The sequence below is a fragment of the Oratosquilla oratoria genome, chromosome 16, assembly GCF_046742065.1.
Source record: "Oratosquilla oratoria isolate Oo_2021 chromosome 16, ASM4674206v1, whole genome shotgun sequence".
NCBI classification, from domain to species: Eukaryota; Metazoa; Arthropoda; class Malacostraca; order Stomatopoda; family Squillidae; genus Oratosquilla; species Oratosquilla oratoria.
The window spans coordinates 16397565-16413641 of record NC_134792.1 but is presented as its reverse complement, the minus strand read 5'-3'; the positions used below and the strand labels follow the sequence as shown (position 1 = coordinate 16413641).

At 41.3% G+C, this 16077-nt stretch overlaps 1 protein-coding gene and 1 pseudogene across 4 annotated transcripts in view; one reads left to right on the top strand and one right to left on the bottom strand.

Annotated features, from left to right (window-relative positions):
• Positions 1–9370: 9370 nt before the first annotated feature.
• Psa (puromycin-sensitive aminopeptidase) overlaps positions 9371–16077 on the bottom strand; it is an 82310-nt gene continuing 75603 nt past the window's right edge. For all 4 annotated transcript variants that reach the window (XM_076199413.1, XM_076199412.1, XM_076199410.1 and 1 more), the window contains exons 15-16: positions 11885–12007; positions 9371–11237 (exon numbers count right to left, since the gene is read on the bottom strand). In XM_076199413.1, the coding sequence (XP_076055528.1) occupies positions 11013–11237; positions 11885–12007 (348 nt within the window). In that variant the 3' untranslated portion in view covers positions 9371–11012. The remainder of the gene's footprint in view (positions 11238–11884; positions 12008–16077) is intronic.
• LOC143033853 (guanylate binding protein 128up-like) overlaps positions 13793–16077 on the top strand; it is a 2638-nt pseudogene continuing 353 nt past the window's right edge.

Sequence of the window (16077 nt, the reverse complement as noted above, 5' to 3'; positions counted from 1 at the left end):
ATCTCCTAAATAATTCCCAATTAGCCTCTCCTGTCTTCCATTTAGGTAAGCAAGAGGAGGGAGTGTTCTTTAAATATTTGATATGGATAGGCCAGTGGTCGCTACCATGTAAATCTTCATCTATTGACCAACTGTAGTCTAATCTTAAGGCTGATGAACAAATAGTTAGGTCTATAGCAGAACTTGAGTTGTGAAAGACATCAAACCTAGTTTTGGAACAGTCATTCATCAAAATGACATCGTTATTATCAATAAATTCTTCAATTATATTGCCCCAGGGGTCACACCTTGATTCACCCCATAGAGGATGCTTGGTGTTAAAGTCACCCATTAGAATAAAAGGCTCAGGGAGCTGGTCAACCAAAGATTGTAGGTCATTTAACTCAAACTGACGGGGGTGGTTATATATATATCTACGAGTCGATCTTCCAGTTCAGGTTCCAAATATAAAGAACATAAAGTGATCCATTTAGTGGTAAAGATTTGTACTGCACAAGCCTGCAACACCGAATGTAGGTGGACACTTCTGTGGTTTACAGATTTCTTAACAATGATACCAGTACCTCCATGGGCACGGCCCCCAATCATAGGAGATCTGTAAAATTTATAATTAAGTCCAACATTAGGGGATAAATTGCCAAGCATAGTTTCTTGCAGACAAAAAACAGACACATCATGTTCTTTAAAGAGAATCCCAACCTGCTCTCGATGAGAATTAAAACCTTGAATATTCCATTGAATTATGGACATTATACTGTTTTCTTTTTCTTTTTTGGGTCTACTGGTCTGGTAAGAGAAGTCTGGGAGAGAGAGGGTTTACAAGGTGGGTTCTTTTCTAATTTCTTTGCTTTCGCGGGTGGCATCCTCCTCTCTGACAATGGTCCGACCGACGATGTAGAGTCTGGGTTATTAGTTTCTTTCTTAGATTGCTTATCACGATTTGAGGAAGAAGATGGAGATGAGGGTGGACTGTGGAGTATTTTACTGCGCACAGCTTCAGACTCCATAGCTTCGCTTCTGTGTGCCTCAACTGAGTGAGGCACATCAGTCCGTGATCCCTTTATTGGGGAGCCCCCCGAGTTTGGAAGTTTGACTGATTGAGAGGAGGCTTTATTAGAGGAACCCTGTGGGGTCCCAGCAATGAGAACTTTAGGTGCCCCTCTTGATGGGGCAGGAGGCATTCCCTCAACTGGGGATGGGAGAACCTCCGCAGAGGAGGGTTGACGAGTACTACAATTTCCAACTTGTGGAAAAGAACGATTAGGTCTAGTAGTGACTCTTTCACGCTGAGGCTTGGGTTCAGCATTTCTTTGATCCTCATTGCTTCTGTGCACCTCTACCGAGTGAGGCACACTAGTCAGCAATCCCTCTACTGGGGAGTCCCCCAAGTCTGGAAGAGAGATTGCCTGAGAGGAGGCTTCATTAGAAGAAGCCTGTGAGGTTTCTACAATAGAAACCTTAGGTGCCCCTCCAGATGGGGCAGGGGACACCCCTTCAACAAGGGGTGAGGAAACCTCCGCACAGGAGGCTTCAGAAGTACTAGAAATTCCTACTTGAGAAGAAAGACCATTAGGTTTCATAGTAACACTTTTACACTGAGGCTTGGGTTCAGTGTTAACAGAAGAATTCATATTGGCATTTTTATTTCTATTGCCTTCTACTGTTGGCTGATCCACTTTACTATTTGTTTTAACAACATCACTGTATCTTTTGGAATTACTTAATAGTCTTTTAGCATGTCCTACACTTATATGTTCTGCATGAGCTTTTAGTAGTATTTCCTGTTCCTTCTTATAAATTACACAGTTCTTATTTCTGGCATCATGCTCTTCTTTACAATTTATACAAACTGTTGGGCGGGAACAATCCCCATGTTCAAGCTGAGCACATATCAAACACACTTTGTCCCTTGCACATCTGCGGGAAGGATGGCCAAAACCATAGCAGTTAAAGCACTGAAGGGGACGGGGCTTAAACTGCTTCACATAAACAATCTCTTTTTCTATCTCTACATAATGAGGTAGATCTTCACCACAAAAACTTAGGATAATCATAGAAGAACGAGGGATTTTAGCAACCTTCCAAACATTAGTTGGGCACATTTCTAAAATTTCTTCTTCATCAAAGTCATACAGATCTCTATTAAAAATTACCCCTTTGGCATAACTAAAGGTATAGTGGGGTTTAACTTCCTTAATGTCCGATTTCTGTTTCAAGTTAAGCACCATGGCAGCTTGTTCATAAGATTTTACATGAATTAAGAAGGAATTTCTTCCAAATCGTGATACCTGGGAGTTATTCAAATTACCAGAGCCAAGGTGACTCTTCAAGAATCTTCTAAACTCGAACAAGTTAGCACGTTCTTTTGCAAGTGATAATGAGCCACTTAGCTGGGTTGGGAGGTCTCTGCACACTTTCCTTCCTTTCCTCTACTGGGATTTCTGGATAAAAGATATCCAAGTTAGGTGGCGCTCTACCAACAAGTTGGGCTGAAGATTCATTCTCATTACAATTATTATAATCCAAGCAGGCAGCAGCTGCATCCAGATCAGAAAGAAATGAGATCCACACTAGCCAAGCTTTAAAGTTGTCAGTTAGTTTAACTCTGATCTCTTTAATTTGTCAAAATTTATGGAACTTTTCATATAAGTCTGTATAACTCTTATCAAGAGAGACATATGGTAAATGTAAGATTCTGACTATTAGGGGCAGTATTTGATTGATTTTATCGAAGTCCTTTTTCAAGCCGGAGTCGTCAACAGGGGTTTTTATTTTTGTTGAGTCAATATTGTCAACTTTAGGATTGGCAATATTAGGAGAGGGATCTGGGGGTTTAGGAGGAGGATCAGGTAGTGGTGGAGGTTTAGAACATTCAGTTTCAACAGCCGCCATGATCGTGTATATTTATGAGGCCACACCATATATCAAGAAAGAAAGAGCAGTGCATGGAAGAAGATACTGCAGTTGCCTGATGCCGCACGCAATAAAAGAAAAGTCTCTGCAGAGTCGGGAAGTTCCAGAAACGACTATTTACACATGCAGGGCCTCGGAGGTGAGTTAGAGACTTTGTCATCCCGGGGTTTGTCCTCTTTTGTTTTGTCCCATTTAGGATGGGTCCGGCGTAGTCACTCTGCATGTGTACTGGATAGGGAGAAAGGAAGTCTGCAGCCTAGTACCTACCTCACAAACATGCATTCCCCAGTCGGTGGGCTTTCGGCCCTCGCAGGGAGTAGTGACCTCGCGGTATACATCCCCACTTGACTGGGTTCAGACATGTAGCTTGGAAGGCACCAAGATACCAGAACCTTCCTTAACAAGTATTAGAGAAAAATGGTGAAAAGGAGAGTAGGGTAGCAAATATGAAGGATAGGGATAGGGGAATTCACAAAGGAAAAGGGTGAGGGACCCCCTATCTATTCACTACCCAAAAACCTCATCCTAAAACAACTGTCATAGGATGAGGGCGACAAATCCGACGAGTATTCCAGTCCATAATCAATACCAAGCTAGGGTCGTCAACAAAGACTTTTGGCTCAGTTTTCGTCTGGTAGCTCGGGGCTGACCTCTCCAGTATGGTTGCACCTGGCTGGCACAGCTCAGCCCGTCCTTACTACACGGAAGCCCCCCCACTACATCAAAGTACTGGGCCTCGGGGGGGGGGGGGGGGGGGAACCTCTTGCCCAAACATACACACACACACACACAAACGTACATTTCCATCAAATCGGCATTTCCTTTTGATTTTTATCTAGCAATACATTTGTCCACTAGTTAAGGTATATTCTAGTGAAAAGTAGTTGGAGTGAGTGTGCGTGGGTGGGGGAAGTGGTTTACAGGACAAGGTGGAATGGCACCAGATATGCTTTGATAGATTTGGGATCGCTGTTGCTCCCTCCATTCCATGTTGGATGACTTATTTCCGTGTCTTGGCTGTTGGAGAGTGATCTTGTTGGTTGCAGCTTTACAGATGTAGAAGTTGAGTGCACTGTTTAGGATGACTTTTCGATCCCCCTTTGCTATGTGGGGTGAGGAGAAAGGATCATAAGGACGGCCGTTTAGAAATACAGACAATTGTTGTTGCTGTTGTTCTTGTTCTTGTTTTTGTTCTTGTCATTCCCTAGATTGTCTTGCTGAGCAGTTCCGTCTCCCTGAGAAATGTCATGGCTGGAACAGGGTTTTCCCACAAATCACTTATATAGAATCTATATTATGTTGTTTACAATGCAGTCTTCCATAATGTGTTGTATAGTATGGGGTGAAGTGTTACATCCTGGACAGTTATCTGTAATGCGGTCATCTAGCCTCCCTTTGTTAACTTAGAAGGGTTGAATGGTGGCCGCATCGCAGCCTGGATATCAGGAGGTCTGACGTGCATCAGTGTCTTGTCTTTCAGTTTGATGATGGAGCAGCGAGCAATATGGTTATGGGTATGTTTCTGGAGGCTGGTGTCTGGTGGTTGTGGAGAAAGAGAAGAGTGTGTTTGCGTGTGATATGGCTATTTGAGTGTTGTATTGATCCTTCTTGGCATGTGTAGGTGTTCTGCCATGTAGTGTAGTGGGTGGGCTGTTGTCAAGATATATTACTACCCAGTCCCAGTATAGAGTAACCACTGGAACTGCACTGCCAACATGTGGGCATTCTCCTGACCCCCCATCAAGTGTCATTATCATGAAATCTATCAGGTTAGTAAATGGGATGATCAAAGATATTATTGTAGTACAAGAAAAATATGACACGGACTGGTTTTACAGTTTGTCACTTGCAAGCATGTACTTTTTTTATTGTACTTTGAGCAACAGTGACACTGCTTACACTGTTTGTGGTTATTTAAACAAATAGTAATATTCAGTGAATGGTGGGATGATGAAGCAAAGAAGGTTGTAGAAGAGAAGAAACAAGCATTCACAGATTGGTTACAAAGTAGGAAAAGAGAGGAACAAAAAAAAATGAGAAGTAAAGAATAAGATAAAGGAGGCAAAGAGGAGAGCAGATGTGAAATAGGGTAAGAGCATGACAAAAAATTTGAGAGGTACAAATATGAGAGGTACAAAGAAAAGAGAAGTAAACCATAAGATAAAGGAGGCAAAGAGGAGAGCAGGTGTGAAATGGGGTAAGAGTATGACAGAAAATTTTGAAAGTAATAAAAACATGTTTTGGAAGGAAATTAAGAGAGGAAAAGGAAGTGAATCAAATAGAAAAGAAAAGGTAAAAGGTGCAGATGGAGAGATGATAATGGAAGAGAAAGTAAGAGGAATATTGGCAAAGCATTTTTGGGAGTTGCTAAATGTGAAGGAGGATAGGGAGGGGAAGGTAGTTGCAGTGGGAAGCATTAAGAAAATGACAGTGATGAATGAGGAAAATGGAAGAGAAATAAAAAAAGATGAAGTGAAATCAGTTATTAAAATGATGAGAGCAGGTAAGGTTCTTGGGTTAGATAGGTGTCATGAGGAGTGTCTAAAAATGGGAGGTACAGTTATGGTGGACTGGATGGTGAGGTTGTTTAATGTTTGTCTAAAAGAGGGAGCACCTGTATAGTTCCACTTTACAAGGGAAAAGGGGACAATTGTGAGTGTAGTAGTTTTAGAGGGATCAGTTTGGGAAGGCTTATGGGAGGTTTTTGATTGAATTAGGAAGCAGATGGAGTAATAGGTGAGGAACAGTGTGATTTAGGACAGGTAGGAGTTGTGTGGATCACATTTTCGTGGTAAGACAGATATGTGAGATAGCTTTAGGAAAAAGTAAGGATGTTTGGGCCTTTATGGATTTGGAAAAAGCTTATGACAGGGTGGACAGGAAGGCATTGTGGGAGGTACTGCAGATATATGGGATAGGAGGAAAGCTGTTGAGAGCAGTCAAGAATTTTTATGAGAGTAGTAGAGCCTGTGGCAGGATCGGAGGAGGGATTGAGGAAGCTGGTGACAGAGTTTGGGAGAGTGTGTGATAGAAGAAAGCTGAAGATAAATGTGGGTAAAAGTAAGGTGATGAGATGTACAAGGGGTGAAAGTGGCAGTAATCTTTAAGTGAGCATTAAGGGAGAGCAACTGGAGGAAGTGGATAGTTTTAGATATTTGGGTGCAAATGTGGCAGGAAAGGGTGGAGTGAAGGTGGAGGTAGAATGTAGATTGAGAGAAGCGAGTAAATGCCTTGGTGGTTTAAAAAGTGTAATGAGGAATAGGAATCTGGGAATGGATGCTAAGAGGAGACTGTATGAAGGAGTGATTGTGCCAACAGCACTGTATGGAGCAGAAACATGGAACATGAGAGAGGAAGAGAGAAGGAACTTGAATATGTTTGAGATGAAGTGTCTGAGAAGTATGATGGGGGTTACTAGGCTAGATAGAGTGAGAAATGAGGAAGTGAGGAGGAGAACAGGGGTGGAAAGGGAGTTGGGAGATAGGGTGGATGAAAGAGTATTAGGATGGTTTGGACACATGGAAAGAATGAGTGAAGAAAGACTAGTAAAGGAGGTATGGAAGGCAGATGTGGAGGGAGTGAACATGAGGGGACGTCCTAGGATGAGATGGATGGATGGGGTGAAGGGGGCTTTGGGGAAGAGGGGAATGTCGGTTGAGGAAGGACAGGAGAGGACAGAAGACAGGGGTGAATGGAGAATGGTTGTATATGGAAAATGTTGTGATGCATGAGGTGGATTGGACGGGGGAATGGGGGTGAGGTAGTGTGTGTGAGCAAAAATTTTGACGCAGCCCGAAGGAATTTCTCCCCATCCTCTCCTTTATATGGGGGGGACGGAGAGAGGGGGTCGCCGATTTAATGAAGCGGCCTTGCTGTGGATGTGCTGTGTCCTGCGACACTGCTTCTGACCCAGGGCAGTGGACAGGGTGCAGGGATGACCCGTCATCTAGGAGGTGCTAAGATGGGAGGGAGGGTGGAGGGGTGTGGAGTGTTTTCGGGGATGAAATGGGTGGGAATGTTTTTGTGCCTTGTCCTTTTTGGCTACCCCCCTGGTAAGGGGGAAAAAAGCCTTGGTATATGTATGTATGTAGTAGAGCCTGTGTTAGAATTAAGTAATGGAGAGAGTGAGTGGTTTGAGGTAAAGGTGGGATCACCAGGGATGTGTTATGTCACCTTGGCTGTTCAATTTATACATGGATGGGGTGGTACAAGAGGTAAATGCAAGGGTAATGGGTAGGGGATTGGAGATGGTTAAAAAAAAAAAAGAGAAAATGGAAGATTGGCCAGTTGTTGTTTGCTGATGACACTGCACTTGTAGCAAGGTCAGAAGAGAGATTAAAGAAGTTAGTGACAGAGTTTGAGTGAAGAAAAATTAGTAAAAGAGGTATGGAAGGTAGAAGGAATGAACATGAGAAGCGACCAAGGATGAGATGGAAGGATCGGGTAAAAGGGGAACTGTGAAAGAGGGGAATGTTTGTTGAGGAAGGGAGAAGACAGAAGATAGGGATGAGTGGAGAATGGTTGTGTATGGATCATGCTGTGATGCATGAAAGGGACTGGGTGGGGGATAGGGGGTGGATATTTTAATGCATCCCAAAGTGATTTCTCCCATCTTCTCTTTTTCTACATGAGGGGAGAGGGGTGGTCACTGATTAAATGAAGCAGCCTTGCTGTGGATGTGCTGTGTCTTGCTACATTGCCTCTGACCCAGGACAGTGGACGAGATGCAGGAATGACCCATCATCCTGGAGGAGCCATGATAAGAGGGAGGGCCAAGGGTGGATGGAAGTGGATTATGTGGGGATAGAATGGGTGGGAGTGGATTTTATGCCTTTGTTTTTTGACTACTTCCCTTGTAATGGGGAAAAAGACTTTGGTATGTATATGTACGTATGAAAGGCGTGATATAGAACAGTGCTTTATGTCTTCTACTTGGTGACACTGAAACAATGGAAGGAGGATTATCACTGATAGCTCAACACTCCTGCAGTGGAATTATCCATCCAACCAACACCAAGGTCTATCACAACACAATCCTCCCAACAGTCTCATCCAGGGGTACAGCCCCAAAGGGTCCAATACCTGGTCTCTGGGACAGTATTTTGTATATGTAGAATAAATTGGTCATCTTTATTATAATACCTCCACACATGCACATTTCAGCTCTTACTTTTACAGTCAGGTGGCTCGGCATTTCACCTTTATTGGAGCCTCAAAATATAAGTTAATATACCCTTACTGACATTACAAATTCACCTTTAGGGATTCAAATTGCCTATCTCTTGATTGCCACCTCCAGACATTGCATTTAACCCATTCAACTCCGATGACAAGATGTCTTGTCATTTGGTCAAATAAAACAAAAAATCATAAAACACAAAAATGTTTGATCAAACACCAGAAAAATATGACGTCAATCCTCGCTTCGCTCGCAGCGAAGCGAGGACGGACGTCATATTTTTCTGGTGTTTGATCAAACATTTTTGTGTTTTATGATTTTTTGTTTTATTTGACCAAATGACAAGACATCTTGTCATCGGAGTTGAATGGGTTAATCAACCACTACATATTATTGTTCCAATTGTGGAAAATGCTTATATACCCAGGGGTACCACCATAACTTGTCCACATATGCATAAACTGTTTACATCCATCAGTCCCTTAAAACTGAGAACTGACCTTTTGATATTTTTCTGTCTCTCCATTATCAGTGATAGGAATTCCTAAACAAATTTAATCTGGTCCATAAGCTTACCGATTCATTACTTCTAGAATTCTTAAGTATTTTTAGTTCTTCTTACATATACCAAGGGATTTTTCCCCCTTACAAGGGAGGTAGCCAAAATCAAAAGACATAAGCCCACTCCCACCCATTTCATCCCCATTCCCATACACCACCCCTCCCTCTTTTCTTGGCTCCTCCTGGATGACGGGTCATCCCTACACCTCACCCACTGCCCTGGGTCAGAAGCAATGCAGCAGACACAGAAAGGCCACTTCATTTAATCAGCAACAACCCCTCTCTGTCCCCTCATGCAGAAAAAGAGGGAGAAATCCCTTCAGACTCCATCAAAATATCATTCACACATACTCCCTCACCATCCCATCCCCCACCCACCACCTTCCATGCATCACAGCATCATCCATACACAACCATTCTCCACTCACTCCTATCTTCTCCTTTCTCCCTTCCTTCCTCAACAGACATTTCCCTCTTTACCTACACCCCTTTCACCTCATGTTCACTCTATCCACCTCTGCCTTCCACACTTTTTTACTCATCTTTCTTCATTTATTCTTCTTAATTATAAATGAGAATTCATTCACTATAGTCCACATTCAACATTATTATCTTTTATAGGATACTCAATCCTGGAAACCATGCCTTCCTCAAGAAACCGATTCCATTTTGTATAGAAATGTATTATCAAAACAAGGAATGAAAAAAACATTTAAGTTCTTTCACAAAATATGTTTATAACTTTCTAATTTCATACCACCACTTGCTGTACAAATGATTTTGCTTTGCCAGCCACCTTATCAGCTTGGTTTAAAATGATCAATAAATCTGCTAGAGAAGTGATTCCCTAGCTTTATGGCACTGTACCCACTTCAATTAACCTTGTGTGCATGCACATTCTCCAAATGAAACCTCCTTCATCAAATAGTAAGTTTTCATTAACTCCATGTGCACAGAATGCAAAGTTAAATAATCAATAAAAATTCAATCATGAATCATGTGACTATGTTAAAAATCTGTGTTTCTCAAGGGAAAATATGAATCCTGGTTATGCTGTGTATTCATAACATACAAGTTCTTGTCTCTCTTTGAAATTTCATAACCAACCTGGGGGGGCAGGTCCCCAGTTTGGGAACCACCAAGTTAAGCACTACAGTGACAGGCCAGAGTAAATCATAAGTACAAATCAAATTTATATAAAAGAATTGATCAAATGAAAGAATAACAAGAAAAGAAAAAAGATAAAAAGAAGATATGGTTAATAGAAAAAAATATTATGGTTAAATCAAACACTACTAAACCACATGAAAAGATCCTTGGGAACATATGGCATACATGAACACAATTTAATCAACGCAGAGTAATATTTGAAGGCTACATTTAATAAATTTTCCTGTGCCCCCACTTCGCTGGAGGTCAGAATAATGTATCCTTGCAGGTGTTAGAATAATACTCAATTCTTCAAATGCATTCATGCTCAGCAGATTTTAATTTACTATAATAAGCAACATTTTTTTTTCCTAAAAATGTGTAAAGTTCAATTTCTCTTTCATTGAGATCACTCTCCATACTTCTTTAAATTGTATGAGGTCAACACTTTTTTTGTTATCAAGCAGGGTACACAGGTCACCGGTGCATTTACTTATCCATATTACCTTTTCTTGTTCCATTAATTTTTAGGAAAGGCATGTTTCTAAACAGGAAAAACCTAAGATCTATTTTATAGTAATTTGTCTTTCATATAGTATAAAAAATCAAATTATCATTTTCTTCCCATGGTCATCAATATTATATTCTAAAGAATTTCTTATTGAAGACCTTACCTGCTTTACATACAAGTCACTATATTCTTAACAATAGAGCCCTGCAGAGTTCGATTGCACATTGACAAAGCTTGGATCCTCTCCTTGATTCTTACAACTTCAGAAAAGCATAAGTATCCATGGACTGCCCTCATCCACTGAAGGTACAGGAACATCTGTCCAAAACTTATGGTTTTAGATAACCTAGGCACTAATTTCACCTTGATACTCCCCTTATGACATCAGAATAACAAGCATATAACAGTTCATACTACAATGAGCTTACACCTGAACTGATTTTTTTTACAACCAAATTCCTAAATACAAGATATTATTTCAATGTACACAACATATCTCCACACCTGACCAACATCATGTTGTCATACCACCTGGGCCATCATTTCCAACCCTGTTCAACCTTATGAGGTTACTCCTAGAAAATGCATCCACAACCCACCAAAGTAAAAACAAGACCTTCACAACTCTTTTACACTAAGCATCACTAAACACTTTACTTCTGCCCTACCACAAACTATGCTAACTCCACTAGCTAAAAATTAGTTGCTCTTCTCTGCACAGGTCTGAAGATATTTCTTGATAGCCTCCTTGTCTCGTTTCAGCCATGCAGTGTTTAGACGAATTGTTTCAAGAGACTGCTGACTAGTTCGGTCTGTTCCTGGGATCTGCTTCTCACTAAAGAAGCTCTCTACTTCTGTTGCCATTTCCTCTGAAGCAAAGTTTTCTGTGATGTATTTCACCAGTCGAGCAATGAGGTAACCACCCTGTGCAGAATAAAAATAAAATTACTTAACTGTACAACTAACCATATATACATTTTTTCACATATGGAAGACTTCTTCTATTTAACCTGTATTCAAGTTCTTCCAACCATAATACAAGCACTCTATTTATTATGAAACCTAGTAGAATGATAGTAACTGCCTCAAGTTTCATCGACTCAAAACTGACACCTCCACACTGGCAGGTATTAGTCCTCTAGGCCCTTCCACAGATCTCTCTGGGATGAAAATTTGGACTGTTATTTGTGTTGTACTCGTGTGGCTGAAAGTAGTAAAAGGAGGGGAGCAGTGACTAGTTGTAAACTTTCCATATGTGAAAAAAGTGGAAGAAATACAGTCCAAACTAACAGAGCAAGATCCTGGACACAGCCCACAGACCAAGTGTCAGCCCTTCAAGGTTGCACCTCCAGATGGAGGCAAGGAGGTTGACAGGTTTTGAAAATGGACTACATCTCTGTGCTGTCCATTTGCAGGATCATCACAAGCAGAAACCTGTTGTTGGTCTTAGACTCCATACTAAACAGATCACAACCAAGATTAGGATTCAGGGCAAATAGAATAGGCCTTTTATATGCAAGTGTATATAAAAAAATAGACTAGACCAGGAAACATACAAATGATGCACTTACCTCGTATCTATCAACTAATTGTTGATGGTGGGCCTTGAAGAATGCCCATGCAGCTGAACGTCCAGGGCATGTCATGGCCACACTAATGATAACAAATACTGTGTCTTGGTTCCTGACATCATCCTGCAAACATACACAAAAGGCTTGAAACAGTAACTATAAGTTGATAACTTCACACAAATATTCTTCATTACACGAGCCAAAACACATATCTGTTGTTGTTGCAACAACAACACATTTCTGTAATTGGGTACAAATCCTAGATCCCTTTTCTAAACCAATATAAAATCTTAACCCATAGTATGCTACATGATAAGTGTGGAAGCAGAATATGATGGAATATATTTGAGGGAAAATCCAAGAATGATGTGGATGGATGGGGTGAAGGAGGCACTGGATGCAAGAGAAATGTCCATCAGGCAAGGAAGAAAATGTAAAAGAGGTGAATGGAGAGTGGTTGCAAATGGATGAGGAAATGACATGACTTGAGGGGATGTTCTTGTCTGATCTGCCCTCAACAGACTTACCCCTATCCAATAATATCATCAACAAGTTCCCTCGAGTTTCACTCCCTGGAAAACCTACAGCTCCACAATAGCTGTCATTTTTCCAAGGGCACTCCACCATGCAGTTTCTAATCTCATCATTAGACAAAACTCCTTCCCTCCCTCACCCCCTTCATTCCTGACTCTCCCCACCACATGCTCAATTCAAAATCACCCCTCTCTTTCAATTTAGTTTCACTTAACACTAACACATCCATCTTCCAACAAAATGATAACCTTTTCCCTATTACTCTAATTTGTTCCGCATCCAGGTACATTTAATGACCCAATTTTTGGGGTTCTGATTAGTCCTCCTCCCAGACCCTTTTATGCTTTGACTTCTCATAGGATGAACATACTGACAGCAGGATCCTTAGTTCCATCATTCTGTCCCACTTTACCTTTTACAACATGCAAAGGAAATACAGTAAAAGGAGACTATAGAACATACATACATACATACATATACCAAGGCTTTTTCCCCCTTTCAAGGGAGGTAGCCAAAAAGGGAAAGGCATAAAAACACTCCCACCCATTTCATCCCTAAATACACTCCACACCCCTCATCTGAGCACCTCCTGGATGACGGGTCATCCCTGCACCTTGCCCACCGCCCTGGGTCAGAAGCAGTGTCGCAAGACACAGCACATCCACAGCAAGGCTGCTTCATTTAATCGGCGACCCCCCCTCTCCGTCCCCCCTTGCATATAAGGAGAGGACAGGGAGAAATCCCTTCGGGCTGCGTCAAAATTTGCTTACACATACTACCTCACCCCCACCCCCCCTATAGAACATACAATACCTTTATCTATTGGCAAAAGAAAGCCATATTCACATTAACCAAAATTATAAAATAATTAACTCAAACTTTAATGTCCTATTTGTCAAATACTTGTCCATTGAACTTTTTCTTTTTGTCCAGTACTCTGATTAACCCCTTCCATACGGTGCCGCACACGTAGGCGTCATGGACTTAGATCTTGGTGGCAGCAGCCAATGCCAGCCATACGACGTGTCGTAATAATATTCGCATCATAAAATATAGTCACCGCTTATATCGATCGTTCTCTCTTCACCCGTGAATTTTGATAACCATAGAAAATGCGATTACAAAAGAATTAGAAAGAATGTCATTATGGAGGGGCGACTACAATAAATATAATCAAGACGCCGATATGGCAGCCTCACGAATACACTCGCTCCCCATGACGCCTACGTGTGTGGCACCGTATGGAAGGGGTTAAGCATAATCAGGCTATATCCAGCAGTTACAGCATACCATCCTAATTTCAGTATGATGCATACATGAGCATCAATACTTCATCATTTACATTTACGTTTGTTCCCAGCAAACACCCTCACATTTTCCCAACACAAAGAGTACCCTGGACTTCATCAAAATCTTGTGACAGCCAGAATACAAGTGCCTGAACTACAGATGAGGTTAACCGAGATATGTTTAATGACTTTGCATTACCAAACAGTTCAGTGAAATTTTATGTACATATACATTCATACATATGAATACATACTGGTTCCCAATCTGGTAGGTAAATCATGAGGAAAAACTAAAAGCACTGGATCTGCTAACATTGAAAGATCAAACAGAAAGAGGAGATTTGATTACAGTATTCAGTTCATTAATGGGGATAATCTACATTGACAGAGATCTCTTGATTAAGGATGGGAAAACTTTAAGATGTCATGAGAACAAATTGAGAAAGATAATGTCTTAGAGATGTGAGGAAATACAGTTTTCTATACAGATGGATAAATTACTTGGAATACCATAGGTGATATAGCCCAAGCTGGAACAATACACAAATTCAAAACTAAGTGTGATAACTGGAAAATAAGGATACAACGAGTCCTCCTAATATGGTAATTCTTTATCCGGTAAATTCACAGTTACGGTATTTGGTAATTACTACCCTCGATTCTATTTACGGTAAGAAAAATTCAGATACAGTATCCACACATGTTTTGGAGGTAAAATTAGATATTTTGAAGAGGAAAGAGCAGGGAGAAGGTATGTCTACCATATGTCGAAACCTGGGTTCGGTATACGGCAATTTCAATTTGTGGTAAGTTTTTCAGGAACGCGTATGTACCGTATAACGAGGACTCACTGTACAGACCAAGTCAGGAACTTACACAAAGTTGATGCTTGGTATGATAAATTGTGAAGATTGTGAAGGGAGAAGCGAGGACTTGCCTGCTGAGTATTTCAGGCTGTGTAGTTGAAAATACAGTTTCCAGTCTTGAAGTCACCATGAGTATATTACAGAAAATTGCTGATATTGAACCACAGATGCCCTGCACTCATAAGAACAAGGCCACTTGGGTCTTCTGAAAGCCGAACTGGCAAAGTTGCACCAAGAATTTATTACACCAAAAGGTGGTGAAGCAGCTGCAGGAGAAGGTTTTGATGTAGCAAAGACTGGTGATGCTCAAATGGGCTCTGTTGGTTTCCTTTCTGTAGGCAAGTCAACACTGTTAAGCAACCTGGCAGGTGTCTACTCAGAGGTTGCTGCATAGAAGTTCACAACCCTAACCACAGTCCATGGATGTACCAAGTAAAAGGGAGCAAAAGTTCAGCTTCTAGACTTGCCAGGTCTCATTGAGGGACCCAAAGATGGCAAAGGTTGAGGCAAACAGATCATTGCCATTGCAAGAATTTGTTCCTATCTTCATCATTTTAGATGTCCTAAAACTACTTGGTCACAAGAAGCTGAGTGAACATGGGTTGGAAGGATATGGCATCAGATTAAATAAGGAGCCTCCCCAAATTACTTTCTGTCATAAGAGAACAGAGGAGTCAACTTACAGTGTTTTGTTCCACAGTCAGAACTTGATATGGAAACAGTCAAGGGTATATTGTCAATACAGATGTGGTTCTCAAGTATGATGCCACAGCTGACCTCAAGGCAATCATGTCTACATCCCTTACATCTTCCTGCTCAACAAGATTGATCAGATAAGCACTGAAGAGCTGGACATCATCTACCACATTCCATATTGTGAGCGTTCCCATCTCAGCACATGAGTGGACCTTTGATGACTTACTAGACACGATGTGGGATTATTTAAAACTCATCAAAATCTACACAAAGCCCAAGGGTCAAATGCCATGAGGACTTCTGTAACAAGATTCATCAAACCATCATAAGAGAATTCAAATATGCACTTGTGTGGGGAGTATTGGTTAAATACCAGCCACAGAAGGTGAGCAAGGAGCACTTCCTAAATGAGGATGTTATCCAAATTGTGAAGAAACTTTAGGTTTATATTGTGATTATGGTATTGAATAAGCAGTTAAATCTTTAATTGTGAGCATATATTTGAGTACAATCACCTAAGATCTTGCATGGAAGGGAGTGGGTGGGGTATGGCAGGGTGAGGGAGTATGTGTGAATGATATTTTGATGCAACCCAAAGGGATTCCTCCCTATCTCCTCTTTTTCTGCATGTGGGGTGAAAGAGGGGGGATTGCTGATTAAATGAAGTGGCCTTGCTGTGGATGTGGTGTCTTGCTGCATTGCTTCTGACCCCCCAGGGCAGTGGGCCAGATGGATGCAGGGATGACCCAACATCCAGGAGCCAAGAAAAGAGGAAGGGAGGGGGATGGTGAATCTGAGTGGAATACGT